Source organism: Cajanus cajan, chromosome 3 (assembly GCF_000230855.2).
Source record: "Cajanus cajan strain Asha chromosome 3, NIPB_CcT2T_4, whole genome shotgun sequence".
In the NCBI taxonomy this organism is placed as follows: domain Eukaryota; kingdom Viridiplantae; phylum Streptophyta; class Magnoliopsida; order Fabales; family Fabaceae; genus Cajanus; species Cajanus cajan.
In genome coordinates, this window is record NC_138519.1 from 28934265 (window position 1) to 28954575 (window position 20311).

Below are 20311 nucleotides of genomic sequence, written 5' to 3' on the forward strand. Positions count from 1 at the left end.
TAAAAATGACTTTAGAGTTATGTTTTACGCTTCTCACTTCTGCCTTATGTTTCCTCTTACGTACGCTTCGTGATCTGAAGACTCGGGAGAACAAAGAGGGGAAGGTCATCAAGAGATTGCTCACCCTTCGCCTTCGATTAATCAAGATAAGGGGGAGGAAGAAACCTCGCTTAGGGTGCAGGAATAAATGTTGAGTAGCAAGATTAGCCCTCAATCGGCACGAGCATGTGGGTGACACAGAGTTGGATGTGTGATGCATCGGCTCGAGCGTGTGCATGACATGGTGTTGGACATGTGATGCATTGACACGGGTGTGTGTTAAGTCAGATGAAGCAATTCCTAGCAAGGTTTTAAATGAAACAAATATAATACATGTTGTTATTACTAACAAGTGAGTTAGTGTTTCAGAAAAACATAAGTACAGGCAAGTTGAAGAATAGAGCATGTGCCACTTCCTACACCATAACCAAGATAAAGGGTAAAAGCTTTAAGTGCCAGACGAATACTAATCAAAGCAAAGCACAACACGAGGATTAGACAAAGCAAGTCAAATGATAGGTGGAATATGAAATGTGTGCCAGACAATGATAAATCAAATATGAGACGAAGGTGTGTCAAGGACAACCTAGAGCGCAACATAAGAACTCAAATGAAGGTTGGTCAAAGATCAGAAGAAAGTCAACTAAATATTAGACGAAGGACAACACATATTGAAAAGTATTCTAGACAAAAATAAAGTCTGTCCATCTACAGTGTTGACCAGACCAAAGAAAGTCAAAGCATTAATGAAAAATGCTTAGACAAAGATCAAGACTTGAGATGCACATGGACTATCAAACGCAGACGAAGACTGCCAAGCAAGCATTTGAAAAATCAAGTCTCAAGGGACAATTTAGGAATCGTCTACAATCATACAAAAGCTCTCAACATGATCGCGCGATGAAAGGAAGAAAAGAAAAAGAAGAAATACAAGTGCAAAAGTAAAAGCATGCCTGTGTCAGAAAAAAGTACATCATTTTAGATAAAGACAACGCCTCTACAACTACGCGACCGAAAAAGGACAAAAAGATCCTAGGTTTCAGCTAAAGTCAGACACTGTTGCTAACAAATGTAGAAGACTTCACGCAATATCTATAAATAGGAAGAAACATTTAATGCAAGATCTAATGCATTAAATGAAAGATCAAACTAGTCATGAAAGACTACATCCTGCTTCAACGGACACTTGTAACGGACAAATTTTACAAGACTATATATATGTCATAACTTCAAACCTAGAAAGGTTGGCAAAGAGTGATATCAATTTCATGAAGCAATGAAACCAGAGACAGAGCTTATAGAGTCAAATGTACCATAGTGTATTTATCTCTATAGACTAAGGAGTTCTAAGTGTAACTTAGGAACATGCACCTTACACTACAAGAAAAACTGTTAATATCTATGGAATATTACCTACGAAATTTTTTTCGTAGGTAATTTTTAGTTATCTACGGAATATTACCTACGGAATTTTTTTCGTAGGTAATTTTTAGTTATCTTCAGAGTATTACCTACGGAATTTTTTCCGTAGGTAAAGTTTAGTTATCTAAGGAAAAAATTACGTAGGTAACTAAACAGAAGAAACGCGGCGTTTAAACTGCATTGAGTTAGGGGTTGCTGAAGACATTGAGGTTTTGTATTATTTAGAATTAGGGTTGTGATTTTCCGCTCTGACGAAACGGACTGGTCCAGGAGCGACGATTCTTGGAGGAGCAACGACACAGTGAGAACCCTTTGCCCAGATTCGTGCGATTCATCACAAAACCCTTAGCCATTCGATCACTGCAGTGGACGACGCTATACCGGGGTTGCGATTTGCCTGCTCCGACGAGACGCACTGGTCTAGGAGCGAAGGTCCTTTAAATCTCCAAGAGCGACGATTTAGTGGTATGTTCCTCTTTCATATTTCTACCTTTAAATTTTCAGACCACAACTTTCTCAATGAAGTGAATAAGTTAATATTAGTGAATTTAACAAATAAAAAAATAAGAAACTAATAGAAGTCCTTTGCAGGAGGGTGATAAATTACATTATAAATCTGAAAAGCCTTTCCAACGCTGACAGTAACGAAAGTTTCAGTGCCGAGTCTCTGAACAGAGAAAGGGACGCTGCTTGTGATGCATCCGATTGCTCTGTAAGGTTCAAATACGCCCATAATTCTTATTCTTCTGTTTGGTTTCTATGGTATGAAGAAGAAGATGGTTTTAACCCAACACTGCCTACTCTGCCTGTGCTTAGGGTTTTGGAGTTAGTGTTTTATGTTGCGCAGTTGAAATGAAAACTAACACGCACTATTCCCTCCCTCTCTTTTAATCATTGATTTTTCTTCAATGATGCGCTTTAATTAATTTTAAAATAAAATAGCTAATTTTAATTTTTAATAGAGGTGGATTATATAGATATTCAATTCCAGGGGGTGCAAAAACTTTCCGAGTATCAAACGCCTCTTAAGTGTTTTCTTTTAATTTTTTAATCTTTATTCATTTTTTTACTATGTGATATTTTTGCATTCTCAGTATAACATAAATTTAACATTCTGCAGCTTGACAGGCTCTAGTAAAGTTGTGGTTTGTAACATTCATGTGCTATACAATCCTAACAGGGGAGAAATTAAGCTTGGCCAGGTGTGCACTGCCTGTTTCGCATAACATTTTCCCATTTTGATAAGCCATTTATGCCTCTGATACTGTTCTGTTTTGGATATATCACTGTCTAATGTTATGAAAAATCTCTTCACTTTGATGGCTATTGACACTTCTTTCTGCATTTCAAATGTACTTTGATTTTGTTCCTGTTTTGGTTTTCTTTTCATCCATTTACTCTTTCCGTGAAATGCATACAATGGTCTTAATTTTTTCTATTCATAATGTGTAGACTCGCAGAATTTGTAATTTGGAATTCTTCACATGCTAAGGTCTATGATATATGGTGTAATTTCTAGTTAATTTTTTCTTTTTTTAATATCATCTGTAGTATTATGTTTTCATCACATAGTCTAGTCATTCATTTTGAAACGTTGTTTTGTAGTTTAGATCTAGTAAGACTATAAAAGGTTTGATATATTCTTATGTTTAGGCATATTGTGTACAACCTACAGAGCCATTGATGTTTTTTTCTCTTCAATATCGTCATATTGTCCCACAATAATTGCCAATTCAGTTCAGGAACTAATGACCCTTAAATGTATGCAATTTGTCTGAGTATGAATATGCATAACTAGTTGTATCTAGACACAGGGGCTGAGGAATTTTTTTTATATCTCTAAACAGATTCATCACCAATATTTGGTATTCTTGAACACAAACATGAACCCTGTGATTGAGCAACTTTATGGTTATAATTTAATCCCTTTTATGGTTACTTGATCACTTATATTTGTAAAATGTGATGACAAGAGTTTTTCCACAAAGTGATTTATAATTTGGGTTCGTGATGGTGGACATTGAATTGTATATTCTAATCATCAAACACTTGTTACATTGTGTAAAAATAAAACTAATTAAAAATATTTATTGATTAGATAGAGGGTGAAGTGGCTGCAAAGACTAAAACTCCCTGTAAGCCATTTTCCAGCAGGTGACTGATTGCAGATTGAAAGGCCTTTGTATTTCACATGTATTTAATTGTCATTTTCTTTTTTCTTTTTTATTTGCACGTCTCTGAATGCTAAGTAGGTTTTTTATATCAAAACTTGACATGCAGCCACATATATAATTAAATAAGCATATCATTTCTGTTTTATCATTTTCTTCTATCTCTGGTCCAGTATTATTTTACTCACTGCAGTTTGTATGGTGACATTTGCAGATAATTCCTTTCTTAATATTGAGCTATCTTATCATTGCTGAAGCTCATTACTGAAGCTCATTGGGTGAGAGAGCCATCTGCTCTTCAACCTATGACAGGTAAAATCTTTGCCTTCCCCAACCCTACTAAAACAGAAATTAAATGAACAGGAAATTATGCATCTATTCCTATTATTTATTTTTACTTTTAGATGTAATGTGTTGATGAAGTTTTATTTTTGATTGCTATATTTCATTATCATTCTGAGTCTCCAAAGTAAAGCATAATAGTATTAGCTAATTGATCATAGGAACAATGCATTTTCATTTGTTATATCCTCATTCATTTTGATCATTATATTTAAATGTTGAGTGATAAAGTTGAATTTTATTTTAGGAACTGCATTTAGTCTAGCTGTGTACGTGGCAGTTATTGTTTAGTTTCATTGGAGTGTAGTTATTGTTTGGTGGCCCAAGGCTGTTCCACATTGTCACTAGTGTAGTATTGACTACTAATTTGCTATGAGGTCAAGAGAGATTAACAGTTAATTTCACTATTTTGCATGCGGTTCCTTGGTTTGTCCCTACCATATGCTTTGGAAACGATTCAAACCTGAGTCTTGAATGAGAAAAGTAGGTACCTTTAGTACTTTGTTAAAACAATTGGTTAGAGTCTTTCTAAGTTTAATATTTTTGAAACTTGGAAAAGGCATAAAGAGATGAAATATTATTTGTTATTCTGATTGGCTGGCACATGATGTCATGATAAAAAATAAACACGTAGTGAAACTGTGAAAGAGTTCACGAGCATCCTTATACAATTGCTCCTCTTCAAAAATAAATATAAGTGTTATTTTAATCACACTTTTTTAGTTAAATATGCTAATTATTTGATTGCATTAGTGGCTACTGGCTAGGATTTGAGCAGTCTTCCATTATTTCCCTTGTTCTAATGAAAACCTCTTTCACATTCTATATTATAAAATTATCAGTTTTCCATACTTCAAGCTTAATACATGTGCATGGGTCTATCCATTAAATCTGGTTGTGATTGGTTGGCTGCTTTAGCAGGTTTAAGATCTAAACCAAACAGGGCATTGAATTGGGTGATGCGTTAGCTGATTGGTCCAATTTGGTTTTCAAAATCTGGATTTTCCCAAAAGAATAGATTCCTTTCCCTGCACAGCAAAACTTAATGAATACAAAAGCCACTAGAGTCCTAAGGTCCCTAGTTCAAAAGTAATGTGATGGTGAAAATCCGCATATAAAAAATAAATAGAAACAATTGCTAGTACAAACACATAAAATTAACTTAAATAAGATATTTCATCATCCAATTCTGTCATTATCGGTATATTTTATCCTAAACCACTAGGCCATTCTTTTTCCTATTCTATTGGATAAAAAGGAATTTCATTACAACTATAAATGCACGAAATTAGCGGATCAAACTGAGAAGCATTGGCCTTCAAGTTTCATTAATGTCAAAATTAAGGTTTAAACTACTTGAACTCAGAGAGAAAGAAGACCGAGAGAAATTCAGCTCATGATTATTCCTTTTTTCTTTCTTTCTATAAATCTTGTGTTTAATATATTCAGTTTAGCATGTCAGTGATTCTAACTGGAGCTTTTCTTGTGTCTCATTTTTGCAGAACACTAGAAGGTCAGTCTGTAACAACTAAGAAGTTTGGAAGGTTTGTAAATTAGCATTTTTTTTGCACATTTAAAAGTTTTATGTATTTGATGGGATTGGGAGATTAGGTAGTTGAGCTGCATCCTTACATGGAAAAATAGTAGTCACTATATATAATGCATTCTTCCAATAATATTACGATAATTAAATTAATTTACACTTATAAGATAACTTTAACTTTTTAAATAAAAATAAAAAAATTAAATAAATATTATAAAAGTTTTTTAGTTTATAATAATTGCACATTATTTATTGACAAGAGTAATTAAACAGAGATACAAAATATTTTTTCTCTTTATAGTTGATAATAATATTTTGATTTGAAATATGTTATAGTGGTTTTAATTCTTTTCTTCCGAATCACATGCAAAATTAGTTTTAATTTTTTGTTATGATTAGTTTTTGTCACATGTATATTTATGTTGTTGTTGCTTGTAGGGGATTGTGTGCATACCTACTGCCCAGTCATATTGTTGTGTACCTACCTACTACCTAGTTAGCTTGTTGCGTGCTTATTAGGTACTCCAGTGAAAATATATATTCTTATGCTTCTTAATTTGTTGAAGTTATTTCTTTAGCTTTATGTTTTATTTAAATATAAATAACTATTTGATTCCTATTTGAGTATGTAATTAGGGTTATATGAAACTAACTTATTGATTTTTTTTGTCACTATATGTGTATTAATTGGGGTTTTTTATGAAAGAAATTTTAATTGGTTACATTGTCTTTGTCTTTAGAACCTAATAACACTTAGATTCCTTAATCAATCCTAGTAATTCTAACATAATAGAATACAAATGAAACAAAGTAAACTAACTTATTGATTCTTTGTCTTTGTTTTATTTATGCCTTGTTTAACCTTGGTCCTTTTCCTATTTAAAAAGAATATGTAGTAAATGAACTGTTATATAAATAAGTACTTCTTAGATTCTACTACTACCAATAATATAGCTAGCTTGTGAACAGCCTGATTCGAATGAGCAATAACGATTTTCAGGTTCATGAATTAGTAGCAATGACACTTATCATTGGCCATTTGCATAGGCACATGGTTCTAAATGACTTTAAACTGGTTAAAAACCAGTTTACCCCAGCAGATTTGAATATAACGCTAGTATGCAAAGGGCATATGACAATATATTTGAATGTTATAAATATACAGAAGATGAATTCCATTCCAACACCTTTGTCTTTCCATGTTCTAATATATTTGTTATAAATACACAGAACATGAATTCTATTCCAGCAAGTCGTCGATGGATGTATGATAGAATGTATACGGGGAGAAGAGGTTTAAAGGAATCTTTTGTACACGGGGTTGAAAAGTTTATAACAATAGCTTGTCAACAACAAAGCTATGTTAATGAAGGGAAACTTAGATGTCCATGTACTAAATGTCAGTCCACAAAGATTGATGGTGTTCATACTATGAGGCTTCACCTTTTCAAGTATGGGTTCATGTCAAACTATTACATTTGGACTGATCATGGTGTAGAGATGGCGAATGTTGACAACAATCTCATAGGTGCTTCAAGTATTGGTATAAATGCGACCGAATGTGAAACCTCTAACTCAATGCATGATATGGTGTGTGATGCTCTTAGGAAACATGGGGCATTTGACATACTGGAAAATAGTAACGTGGAAGAGCCTCCGAATGAAGAAGCACAAAGATTTTACAATCTTTTATCTAAGGCAAATTGTCCATTGTATGAGGGATCATCAGAGTCTAAGTTTTCAATGTGTGTAAGACTTTTAGCATGCAAGTCCAATTGGAATGTTCCTGATGAATGCGTCGATTTTATAACAAAAATGTTGTTGGATGTGACTCCTGTGAATAGATGTTTGTCCAAAAATTACTATGACGCTAAAAGATTAGTGTCAAAATTGGGACTGAGTGCTAGAAGGATAGATTGTTGTGTACAAGGTTGCATGTTGTTTTATGACAATGATTATGGAAAAAATGATGGTGCATTATTACAGTGCAAGTTTTGTAATATGCCAAGATATCGTGATCGCAACACTGGATCAAGCACAAAAAAACTAGTTCCAGTGAAGACGATGTTTTATTTGCCAATAATTCCTAGGTTACAACGACTATTTGCATCAGTGCAAACAGCTGGGCATATGTGTTGGCATTATCAAAATAGAAGTACCTCTGGTGTTTTACGTCATCCCTCAGATGGTGAAGTTTGGAAGCACTTTGATCGTGTGCATCCAGATTTTGCAGCCGATCCTCGCAATGTGCGACTTGGTTTATGCTCAGATGGGTTTAATCCATACATTCAATCAACAACTCCACCTTATTCTTGTTGGCCGGTAATTGTGACCCCATACAATCTTCCCCCTGAAATGTGCATGACAAAACCATTTATGTTTTCTAGAACCATTGATTGACGATCTTAAAAAGCTGTGGATTGGTGTCCAAACCTATGACATTTCAAAGAAGCAAAATTTTATGATGAAGGCAACATTAATGTGGACTATTAATGACTTCCCTGCATATGGCATGTTGTCTGGTTGGGGAACTCAAGGTAAATTGGAATGTCCGCATTGCATGGAGCATTCTAAAGCCTTTACATTACAGAATGGTGGTAAAAATTGTTGGTTTGACTCACACCAAAGGTTTTTACCCACCAATCATGCATTCAGGAAGAACAAAAAAGCGTTTATAAAAGGCAAAGTTGAAACTGATGTGCCACCACCTACATTGACACCCGATCAAGTTTGGCAAAGAGTTAGGGATTTACCTTTAGTAATAGAAAATCCTAGCTTGCCTAGGTTACAAGGATACGGGGAGTCACATAATTGGAGGAAAAGAAATATATTTTGGGAACTTCCTTAATTGAAAGATAATATTTTGATACACAATCTCGATGTGATGCACATTGAGAAGAATTTCTTTGACAACATATTGAACACTGTTATGAATGTTAGTGGTAAAACGAAAGACAATGAGAAGGCACAGATGGACCTAGCTTTGTATTGTAGTCGACCTGACTTGGAAATGAAATTGCACCCGAATGGGAAAATGTTAAATCCAAAAGAAAATTACACTTTACCTATAGAGGAATCAAAGATAATTTTTCGTTGGATAAAAGAACTTCGAGTTCCGGATGGTTATTCATCCAACTTGGCAAGATGTGATGATGTCGAAAAGGGAAGGATGCATGGCATGAAAAGCCATGACTGCCATGTTTTCATTCAGTTCATTGCCAGTGCATGCTTTAAATCCACTAACTGAAATAAGTCATTTCTTCAAAGACTTGTGCTCTACCACATTGATGGTTGATGATCTAGATAGGATGGAACTAAACATTCCAATTATTCTTTGAAAATTGGAGAGAGTATTCCCCCCCCCCCCCCCGCATTCTTTGATTCAATGAAACATCTACCTATTCACCTTGCATACGAAGCACGACTTGGTGGTCCAGTTCAATATAGGTGGATGTATCCATTTGAAAGGTACTACAATTATCATATTTTTGTATATAACAACTAGTATTGTTCAATGTTTATGAACCCTAACCTATTCATATAATTTTATAGATTTATGGGAGATTCTAAGCGATCAGTGAAAAATAAGGCAAGGGTTGAAGGATCGATATGTGCATCTTACATACACCGCGAAACAACTCATTTTTGTTCTCATTATTTCCACAACTCCATGTTGTCATCGCAAAGTTATAGAAATGAATTGGAAACTGAAAGTGATAGGTTTCCATCATCGTTGTCCATATTTAATCAACCAACTCGTCATTCTGGGAAGCAAAAATCTCATTGGTTAAGCCGGCAACAATGGGAGTCAGCCCATGTTCATGTTTTGATCAATTGTACAGAAGTTAAACCATACCTTGAGTCAGTATTTTCCAACAATTGATTTTGTAGTATAGTAAATCAAACTTTCTTTTTGAACTGACACCTCATTCATATTTTTTGAGAGTTCATTCCTACAATTAGAACAAATAAGTGAATCAATAGCTTCTTCTCGCATACATGATGATTTCCCCAAGTGGTTTAAGGATCATGTACGTAGCACAAATGTTGTTTTACTTTAACATTACTTATTGAATAAAACATAACAAATACTTTGTTGAATATTGTAGGTTTAAAATGAACCTATAAGCGTTAGAAACCAACACTTGAGAGAATTATCGCTTGGTCCATTGATTGAGGTTAAAGAATGGCACACACTATATGTGAATGGGTATAAATTTCATAACCATGAATGGAGTCAAGGTAAAAAGACAATAAACAGTGGAGTTTATGTCAAAGGGCTTACTGAAGGAGGTGATGATGACTTCTATGGGGTCATCCAACACATATATGAACTAGAGTACAATAGTTCAAGTTCTCCCAAGAAAGTCATGCTATTTTATTGTGACTGGTATGATCCATCACGAAGAGGTACAAGAGTAGATCCCAAATATAATGTTATCAATATTCGCATGGACAGAAGATATGTGACATATGATCCATTTATTATTGCTCATAATGTAAGGCAAGTTTATTATGTCCCATATCCAACATCACGAATAGATAAACGCGGTTGGTGTGTGCCAATCAAAACAAAGCCTAGAGGTCGTATAGAATGTGATGTGGAGGACGATGTACCATACCAAGTAGACCAAGTGTCACACGTCAATGAAGTCATAGAAGTAGAACCTATTTTAGGCTTCCAAGATTCATAAATTCTTGTTGAAGAAGAAGATGAACCATTCGAGATACAGCTAGTTCATTTGGAAGAACTTAGTCGACAAGGGGAATTTGAAGACAATGATTTGGAGAAACATTATGATGATGAAGAAGGAGAATTTGAAGACTAAGATTCAGAAGACGACAATGAAGAAATGGAGATGGATAATGAGATTTCTTATTCGTCTGTCTAAGATTATAACTATTATAGAAATTGTGAGTAGGCAAATATCATGTTCAATTGTAACATCAATGTTTAATTAATATTTATATAAAAATCAATATATATTGTTTCTTGTAGTAATCACTTGATATTTTCATTGTTTTAATTGCTACATAGAATTTAATTATAATGTTTTAAAAACCATTAGGTAACATAATCATGTTTAATTATGTATTGTGAAATGTTTAAATATTGAATCACCACAATTTGTTAAATTGATTTTTGCAGATAGAGGCATCAGGAGGTGCTGATAAGTTTCCCCAATGTCCTTCACCCGGTGGAAACAAAGGAAAAAGGGGACAACAAAGGGGAAAAAACCAAGGTATGTTCTTAGATTACCTAAACAAACAACCCAACCACTTGTAGGTTTACAGCCCATAACTCCCCAAACTAAAATCCCTGCACCCATGCCTCACCAAATAGAAGTTGCTACGAGCACACCTCCCCAAACCCAAAATGTTGCAACCATACCTCCTAACACCTAAATTGATACATCCCCATTACCCCAAAGGAAAAATGATGAACCCACATGCTCCCAACAACAAAATCAGTTACCTTCTTCTAGAGCTTCACACTGTGAACCTAGCAGCAATGCATCATCAACGTCAGTACCCTCAGGGCATGTTGAAATTCCTACTGGAGATGAAGAGCAAGTGTCCAACAATGATACATCACCATTCAACAATGAAGATCCACCAGTTGGGTCTGTTCTTCCAATGATTAAGCCTTGTAATGATGGGTAAAACTTATAATTTTTGCTTTCTAAATCCTATTTTTTCTTCCCCATCATTGAATTGATTTAACAATTTTGTTTTTCCAATTTAATTAGGTTTTATCCAAGCAGAGTAGCATCTAAAGAAATCACATTGACTATCAAGCAACAATTTGTTGAGCCATGGATGACTTGGGGTGCAATGACGGAATAACAAAAAGATATCTTCTTTCAGCGTTTTAAGGAACACTTTTACATGGATGAAGGGACCACTATATAATATAATTAATTTAGTTTATACTTCCCCAACAAGACACTAAAGTTTTATTATTAAACACCAATATATTCCACAAAATGATCCCTATTGACATTGGTACACTTTTTACTTCATCAGTTTCAATCTATTTTGTTGTTACACTTGGTCTGATTGCATATTGTATATTGAAATTATTGTGTTCAATTGTTGCACTTGGTTTGCTTTAACTACTTCCTTATTCTGTTAATGCAGAAAAAAGTTTCATGCAGACCTGAACATGAAGAGAAGATAAAAAAGATATTTCACACAAAAGCATCTCATAGGCTTTCTGAAATGTTCAAGGACGCTCGTAAAATAAATAAGAAGCCTGATTGGATGTTTGATACAGTTTGGCAAAGTTTGATTGCCCAGTGGATGGCCCCAGAATTTAAAACAAAGAGTATCCAACCTCAAAAAAATAGAGCATCTGAGAAAGGTGGAAGTCTGCACACAGGTGGCTCCATCACCCCTCACGAGCATGCTATCCGAATGGTAATTACATTACAAAACTACTATATTTTATTGAACATAATTTTAGAAATATGATGATTAACTATTTATACAATTATAGTCACAAGAGTTGGGTCGCCTTCCACATGTTGATGAGTTGTTCCACCAAACTCATGTACGGAAGGTTACAGGCGATTTTGTCGACCAAAGATCTAAGTGAACATATGCGAGTTATGTTTTCTGTATTATTTCTTTATTCTTTTTAATTTTAATCATTGGTCGCTTTATTCAAATACATAACTCAAATATGTGAGTTATGTTTTCTGTATTATTGCTTTAAAAAGAACTCATCAACATGAAAACATAATATGAAAACATAAAATTATATGGATGACTTACCTACAGATTTTATGTACGGATGACTTACCTACGAAAATACATAACTCACATATGGATTTTTACTTAGATCTTTGGTCGCTTGAAAATCGCCTAATGAATGTAGGTAAGTCATCCCCATAGTGTCCAGTAGGCGATTTTTACTTGCTTTTCTAGTGTTTCTATATTGATTTTAGGGTAGGCTACTTGGAGAGTTTAACTCCATTTAACCCCCTTAGTTGATACATTCATTTTATATTTTTTCAGTAGGAAAAAAGAGGTAGTATTTAGCAATGCTTGAGGGTGTGACTAGTAATTGGGCCAGGACTGGGCCTAGGAAAAATTTTACATATTGGACTCATTTTGCTCCTAATTTTTCATAGATTTGATTTAACTAGGTCTCATCATCATATGATGAACCTAACTAAACCAAATCAAATATTTTTGAATTAAATCAACTGAGCAAATTGAGTTCTTGGCTGCCTAGCTTCCTTGTCTTTCTTTGGTCGGATTTCAAGTCACCTTCTTCAAGTTTAGTAGCTTGTCATCCAAGTTTCTAAACCTTGGAGGTTTAGCCGACCTTACCATGGTTCTTAAGTGAACCATGGTCAAGGTTAGCTTTTCCTACAAGCTTTACAAACCATGGACAGTCAAGCCTAACCTCATTATGGTTCCTAGTGAACCATGGTTAAGGTTAGCTTGCTTCCTAAGCTACCTCTCCCTATATATTTGTAATCTCTTCTCTTGTATTCACTTTTGAACATTATGAGAAATAAAACTTTAGATTTCTCTCACTCAAGAGTCCCTAAAAACTGTAGAGAATTTTCTCTCTAAGGTTTCTATCAAAGTTCTTCAAACTTTGCCTTGGTTCCTCAAGCTTCTACAACAAGCTAGGAGTAACCGAACCTCTTCAATGCTTCTCCTCCATTGAAGGTTGCTTCAAGGAGATTCAAGCTTCTCTTTCAAGGAAACCTCAAGAGTTATTCGGTCTTGGAATGGAGGACTTGAAGATTCATCAATCTTCTCCAAGTAGCTCCATCAATGTAGAAACAGTATAATTGAATGTTTTCAAATCTATTTCAAATGAGTACCGATACATCAATAAATAGAGTTAATCTCTAACTGAATTCTGTTAGACTATTAACAATTCTGTTAGGATAACAATTTTGTTTAAGATAACAAGGAATTTTTTGGTTAGCTAAGAGATAAATCCTATAGAGCTTGCATGAGATGTTCACATGGGATGGAATCTATACTACATGCTATGCATGACTGTTCTCAATCAAGAGAAATTTGGATGTGGTTAAGGAATATTCCATCCTATTTTTCCTCTATTACAAGTTGTCTATTGTGGCTCAAGAACTTGGTTAATCATGCAGATGTAGCGAGGTTAGCAATTGGGGCATGGTGGATTTGGCGTTTTTGGAACCATATAGTCTTTGAGACAGGTCGGTCATGGACTATAAACTATGTTGTGCTAAGATAACATTAGATATATCACATAATGCACTCTACGTGAGGTCTAAGCCTCTTTGCAACAACGTGACAAATGGGTGAGGTCTAAGCCTCTTTGCAACAACGTGACAAATGAAGCCCACCAAATGATTCCTTTGTCAAGTTAAATGTTGATGGAACTTGGCTAGAGAATTCTCGAGTGATGGGATTGGTGGAGTGGTGAGGGATGTTGTAGGTAGATGAAAAGAGGGATTTGCAAACTCGTTCGAAGGAGGAGACACCTTACGTGCAGAACTTCTTGCTTTAGAGGTGAGGTTGCGTTTAAGTTGGAAAGAGGGGTTTAGATTTCTTATTTGTGAGTTAGATTGTGTAACTATTATCTTCATCATTTATGAGTACCCGTAATATGACTTTTCTCGACATAAGCATGCATATATTATTGTCAATATTAGAGAGTTCTTGACTCGTGATTGGCATATGTATTGTGATAGTATTCCTAAAGAGAGCAATGTTGTTACTCATGGGTTGGCCAGATAGGGAGCCAGATTTTGTTTGGCATTTATTAAATGGAGGAGTCCTCCTAATTTCATTTTGCATGAAGTTGATTTAGATTTCATGTAGTTCTCTTTGTTTATTTCTATTCATTAATATACCAAAAAAATACTTTCAATTCAATTAGTTAATTTATAAACTTTTTGTTGGAATATAAATAATGTTTCACATCATCATTAGAACAAGTAGAGAAATAAGAATTTATAAAGTATAAACACAGACACAGACACACACGCACACACACAAGTACTTTGACCTATAAAAGCAAAAAACTCACGATTTGGGCTAGTAAAAACACCCCGTAAGGACCGGTTTTAAAATCGGGACACACCCAAATTTTGATTAACTCGAAATTGGATTGGGGGAGACCGCAAAATAGATAGAGCTAAACATGACCTAAATTTCACAAAATATGGACAAAAGGAAGTTTAACTCTCTCACACACAGGTACTTTGACCCATAAAAACAAAAAACTCATGATTTGGACTAGTAAAAACACCCCGTAGGGATCGTTTTTAAAATCGGGACACCCCCTAGATTTCGATTAACTCGAAATCAGATTGGGGGAGACTGCAAAAGAGATAGAACTAAACACATCTTAAATTCCATGAAATATGGACAAATGAAAGTTTAACTCACACACACACATGCATGCACACACACATACACACATATTATTTTATATTAATCAGTTCATTTATCAGGTAATTTTATCAAATTAACACATTCAATTCAACCAATTAACTTCTAAACTTTCTACTTTTTAACTGTTATCTTAGCTAATAAATTTTCAATCAATTTATAAAGTAGTTTTAGTAAACATACTCTCATGCATGCTTGTCAAACTCGCGAGTCAACCCGTAGACTCGGACGAGTTTACGATTCTAGAGGAGCAAAACTGGTTAACTCGCTTGTAGAATCGTTTTTGGGTAGACTCGGGTAGACTCGGTCAGAATCGCGAGTCTGAGCCCGAGTCCACAAGTCTGGTTACATTTTTTTTGACCCCTAAATGGCCCAAAACGACGTCGTTTTTGCCTAGGGTTAGTTAGTAAGAACACCAGTTTCCCTGCGCGCGAGCTTCCTCCACCATTCTCACGTTTTTTAGTCTCCCTCCGCACCATTGGAACACCCATCTTCGCCTCAACGAACGCGCATCTCCGCCTCAACGAACGCGCATCTCCGCCTCAACGAACGCACAGCTCCGCCTCAACGAACGCGCATCTCCGCCGCTGCGAACGCACGTCTCCGCCGCTGCGAACGCACGTCTCCGCCGCTGCAAACGCACGTCTCCGCCGCTGCGAACGCACGTCTCTGCTGCTGCGACCGCACGTCTCCGCCGCTGCGAATGGTGCCGCAATCGAACACCGCCGTATACGAACGCCTCATTGCAGCTTCTGCCGCATACGAACGCCTCATTGCAGCTTCCAGCGTCATCGTAAATTCGTGAGTGTTACTTCTCAGTTCTCACTCCTATAATTGCAAGATGTCTGAAACCGGTGGTGGCCAAAGTCTTCAAGCAATGCAGTTTCTTCTTCCAGAGCAAGGAAAAATGCCCCTGGAAATAGGACTGACATGGGTTGGAAGCATGGGACAGATGTTCTAGGCAATGGCAAAAAGGTGAAGTGCAACTATTGCACAAAAACTATCAGTGGGGGGATTTTCAGATTTAAGCGTCACCTTGCTGGTACTAGAGAAGATTCTGAACCATGTGCAATGGTACCGGAAGAAGTTAAAATTCTAATGATGAAAATTGTTGTGGAGGCTAAAGAGGCATCAATGAGGAAAAAGAGATTGGTTGATATTGATGAGGAAGATGACATACAAAAAGAGATGGTTAAGATTTGTATTATGACATTTTATTGTTGTTATTTGACTTATTTCAGACTTAGAATGTTGAAATAGTGATATCATATTGTGTGTGTTCATGTTTTTTAATATATTTTAATATTAGGTAGACTCTTACGAGTCTACGAGTCGAGTCTATCAGAGCTCCACGAGTTTGTGTAGACTCTTGAGTTTGACAACCTTGCTCTCATGTATTGTCAACCTCATGCATCCTAATTAATTATTGCAGCAACAAATCATTAAATAAATACATCAACTTTTTTTCATTATATCCATAAATCAAAATTAAGCTTAAATAGATATGGTAATTATAAAAGTGATTAAAAGGTTATAGCTAGGTACTTATTTATGATACCCAGTCCCTAAACATGTCCCTTTTGTGATTCACAGTACATTCACATTTAAATTTGAAAGTAACATTAATATTTATAAGCAATCTTTAGTAGATTCTTCTTTTACAGCAGCAATCTTTAGCAGTTCAGAGCTAAGCTTTTCTGGTTTGGAGAACATAACCATGTGATCTGAATCTTTAATCACTATCACCTCAGCATATGGACCAGTGCTTTCGATTATCCACCTCTGAATGTCCTCTGTTAGCGAATTATCTTTTTCAGATATGATATAGACTTTAGATACCCTTCCATTCTTATTCTTGGTTACAGCAGTTTGTTCAGTCAATAATTTAACATCGTTCATGAAGGGAGGTAAGGGCCTCACCAAAGATATAGCAAGAGTCAAATCCTGCATAGTAAGTAATTGAGTTTGTCTTCAATATTAAATATACCACATTTTTAATATTTGGGGAACTCTATTGTACATACATAACTAAGATACAGTTTATCAAAATCAAAACAATTTTTACTTTTACTATACAAAGACTAAAGATTTAAATTCATTTGAAAAATTTTACCTCAGCTGGTGATAATTGGTACGCCCTGGATGTTAATAATTCGACTCCAAAAGATGAAAGGATCGGGGCTTTGTTTGGCCCATCCCAAATGAAATAATCTTTTTCCGAACGGCGTCCGCATCTTCTCCTTATCTATATAAATAAACAACACTTCTCAGATTGTCTGGTTTCATAATAGTAATTTAATAATGTTTTAATGAATTTTTATATTAATACATAAAAGGAAAGTAAAGCTTTGTTAACGTGAATTGACAAGTAGTTAAGAATCTGGAAACTAGTTTCTCATCTTCTTTGTAAACGTAGGTTCAAGTGGAAGCAATATTAACTGAAATTGAAAAACTTATGCGTCTTAATGTATGTTTACTTTTCAAATTAATATAATCCACACAAAGGACAATAGTATATAACGAATACTGTAATTTCATGAATTTATGGCCGAAAATTATTTTCTATTTCCAGTGCATTAACTTTCACTATTTAACTTTTAGTACATTAATTTTATAAATTTTAACTTTGACCTACTTAGGATTTAGAAAATTCATATAGACCCTACTAAAAAAATTTATTTTGCAAACGTGGACATACAGAAATATATAGAAATTCCAATAACCGGTCAATATGGATATTTTCAGTATAGAAAATTAAAATCTAAACTACCTAAATTTCTTAATAGGTAGCATGATTTGGTATACCTGAAAAGTTTCATATCATTTATAAATTAAATAAATTTATAAATATTTTTTTTGCTTCATTCATCAACATGCTTTTTTCAAGAGAAAAATCATGACGATCAATCGAACATCAGAACGAATAATACTTTAAATATGATAACTTTGATAATACTAATTGACTTATAGTTAGAACATTAGTACTAAAAAGAGAGTTAAAGTTATCCTTACTCCTTAATCTTGATTCTTGACTATAGACTTATTTTGATATTTCTAAAAAGTTCTATCTCGTTAAAAAATTGAGACTAAGATTAGATTATGAACACCTTTTCTCTTTCCTTAGGGATTCAAAAAAAATTAAGATTCCAATACACAAAGTAAGTGATCTTTAACCGTTAAAGACGACCAACTCGTGATAAACATCAGCAAAAATCTGTAAGTGATGATTCAACAGTAGATTCTGCAACCAGTCAGAAAAGTACCTCTTGAGAAAAAGCTGTGAAGGTGAGGTTACGAGAGACAACAGTGGCAGTGATGAAAACTGCAACAGATATTTTCTGAGGATACTCTTCCATGGCAATAGAAACTGATAACCCACCAAGACTGTGACCAACCAAAATGACCTTTTCATTTGGAGGAAGAGAGGCCATGAATGTGATCAAAGGCTCATGGTACTTTGCAACTGAATCAACATCTTCCATCTTCCTTGGATTGATACCAGAAGCAGCCATGTCTAGTGTTGTCACATCATGACCACTTGATTTCAAGTGAGTGGCAACCTTATACCAACACCATGCACCATGAAGGGCTCCATGGACCAACACAAAGTGCTTTCCATTAACACATAAACAGTGAAATAATAAAAGAAGGATCACCACAAAGTACCTCTCCTGTTGAAGCATCTTCATATATAATGTTGGCCTTGTCTTTCTTTCCTTAATTCATTGATGACTTTTGCTAAACCGAGTGTTGGTCCTCTCTGATGAATTGTTCTACTCATATATAACGTTGTTTTTCTTTGAAATAATTAAAAACAATTAAACAATAATCAATAATCAATAATCAATTTTTTTATTAGTCAATAAAAATTTATCAATAATTTTAAAAAATAAATCGGTAATATTGATGTAAAAAGGAATAAGTTGTCATATATTATTAACTTATTTTGAATTTTTTGTGTGTATGAACTTTTATTATTTGTTAAAGTAAAATCATAGATAAGAGTTATTTTTTATTTTTTCTTTTATATTTAATTTTTTAAAATAATTATGATTTATCTTACTTCGATAACATTTTGACATTTAACTATAAACTTGCACCTTTTCATTACAAGCTTCTTTGGGATGTGTTATAATTATTTATCCATTTTTCATTACATAATAATCTCTAACAATAATTCATAATCTCATAGAAATATATCACAAATTTAGTATTTTTTTTTATACAAATGTGTGTTTAATTATTTGCATTTACACCTTTTAGGTTTGAGAATTGGGGTTATATTCAAATATTTATGAGGACATTATTTTTTCAAATCACCTAGGCACCAAAAAATCTCAAGGTTGATCGTTTTTGTTAAAGTTTTCTACCATATCTTTTTTACTAAATGTTGGTTAAAAATATTTCTAGTCTTTATAAAATAAGTGGATTTTGATTTTTCTTTTCGTAAAAAAATTTTCTTTATTTTTTATCTCTCTAAAATTTAGAATGATTGCTTTTAGTCCGTTGTATTATATAATCATTTTTAAATACTTATTTGTTTATTCATAGGTTAATTGACCATCTAAAATGTTATATACAATTATTAGAGTGTGACATTTTCAATTTTTTTATAAGTCCTTAAAATAAATATTATTTATTTATTTCAAAATTTTAATTATAGGAATCAAAAATAATAATTTTGAATTTTAGAGAGATGAAAATGAATAAAAAGTATTTTAGAAACCAAAATAAAAATTTACTCATTTTACAATGACCATATATATTTTACAAGCTCCAAACAATATTTACAAATTTTATAAAGATAAAAAAATAAAGAAAAAATTTTATAAAGACCAAAATCAAAACTCATACATTTTACATGAATTAAAAATATATTTAAATCTTAAATCCTTTACAAAATTTAACAATTGATATAAATTAAACTGTATTTCAAATATCAACAAGCCATTAATAAAAATAAAACTTGTTTCAATATTCTTAAACCAGGTGTCAATTTCAAGTCTAAGAGATTAAAAAACAAAAAAAAAAAGCTATGATACAAGTAAAAAAATAACTAACTAGATTTTCTGAAAAAAAAAATAATTATCCATGCAGCAATAAATATTTGATACAAATAATATTAAAAAAACTCTATATTTTAAATCCTGCAATACATTGTTTGATTCACTCGATTTATACAACAACCTATTGAAAATAAAATAAAATTTTAAAAGCACCTTTATTAAAAGAATAAATAAAATAAAATTGATGAAAATATTTAAAAGGTAAAGTGATGAACATGGTGTAGTTAGTATCGCATGACTCGTGTAGTCCTTTGTTTGTGCTGCCGTGCTGGGGTGTGTGAAACACTTGACTCAATGCTCGCGGTCGGTGTTTTTTCAGCCAAACT

The 20311-nt window shown here is 33.8% G+C and overlaps 2 protein-coding genes across 18 annotated transcripts; one reads left to right on the forward strand and one right to left on the reverse strand.

The window, feature by feature from the left end:
- Window positions 1-1639: 1639 nt before the first annotated feature.
- LOC109792066 (uncharacterized) lies at window positions 1640-13064 on the forward strand. Of its 17 annotated transcripts, none has more exons than XM_083070785.1 (10): window positions 1641-1926; window positions 2053-2178; window positions 2582-2663; window positions 3560-3615; window positions 3847-3944; window positions 5477-5518; window positions 5956-6036; window positions 6748-10431; window positions 10667-11177; window positions 11268-13064. In XM_083070785.1, the coding sequence occupies exon 8, from the start codon at window positions 6751-6753 to the stop codon at window positions 7915-7917; it is 1167 nt and encodes a 388-aa protein (XP_082926911.1). In that variant the 5' UTR covers window positions 1641-1926; window positions 2053-2178; window positions 2582-2663; window positions 3560-3615; window positions 3847-3944; window positions 5477-5518; window positions 5956-6036; window positions 6748-6750; the 3' UTR covers window positions 7918-10431; window positions 10667-11177; window positions 11268-13064. The 17 variants fall into 17 exon arrangements, 10 of the variants coding, with proteins under 10 accessions (XP_082926913.1, XP_082926911.1, XP_082926914.1 ...); XM_083070784.1 differs by having other exon boundaries at window positions 1642-1926; window positions 2053-2173; XM_083070782.1 differs by lacking the exon at window positions 3560-3615 and having other exon boundaries at window positions 1644-1926; window positions 2053-2173; window positions 6748-8985; window positions 9070-10431.
- Window positions 13065-16407: 3343 nt separating this feature from the next.
- On the reverse strand, window positions 16408-18641 carry LOC109815500 (methyl jasmonate esterase 1). The gene is made up of 3 exons (XM_020380241.3): window positions 18183-18641; window positions 17033-17164; window positions 16408-16863 (listed from the first exon to the last, which is right to left on the reverse strand). Exons 1-3 carry the CDS (start codon window positions 18606-18608, stop codon window positions 16549-16551), a joined length of 873 nt encoding a protein of 290 aa, XP_020235830.3. The 5' UTR covers window positions 18609-18641; the 3' UTR covers window positions 16408-16548.
- Window positions 18642-20311: the final 1670 nt, after the last annotated feature.

Excerpts from the sequence above, each read along its gene's own strand:
- LOC109792066 (XM_083070787.1), top strand. The coding sequence starts at position 6,751 with ATGAATTCTATTCCAGCAAGTCGTCGATGGATGTATGATAGAATGTAT.
- LOC109815500 (XM_020380241.3), bottom strand. The coding sequence starts at position 18,608 with ATGAAGATGCTTCAACAGGAGAGGTACTTTGTGGTGATCCTTCTTTTA. Across the intron at positions 17,165-18,182 it reads TCACAGCTTTTTCTCAAGAG|ATAAGGAGAAGATGCGGACG; the intron begins GTACTTTTCTGA and ends TTATTTATATAG. Across the intron at positions 16,864-17,032 it reads ACCAATTATCACCAGCTGAG|GATTTGACTCTTGCTATATC; the intron begins GTAAAATTTTTC and ends CTTACTATGCAG.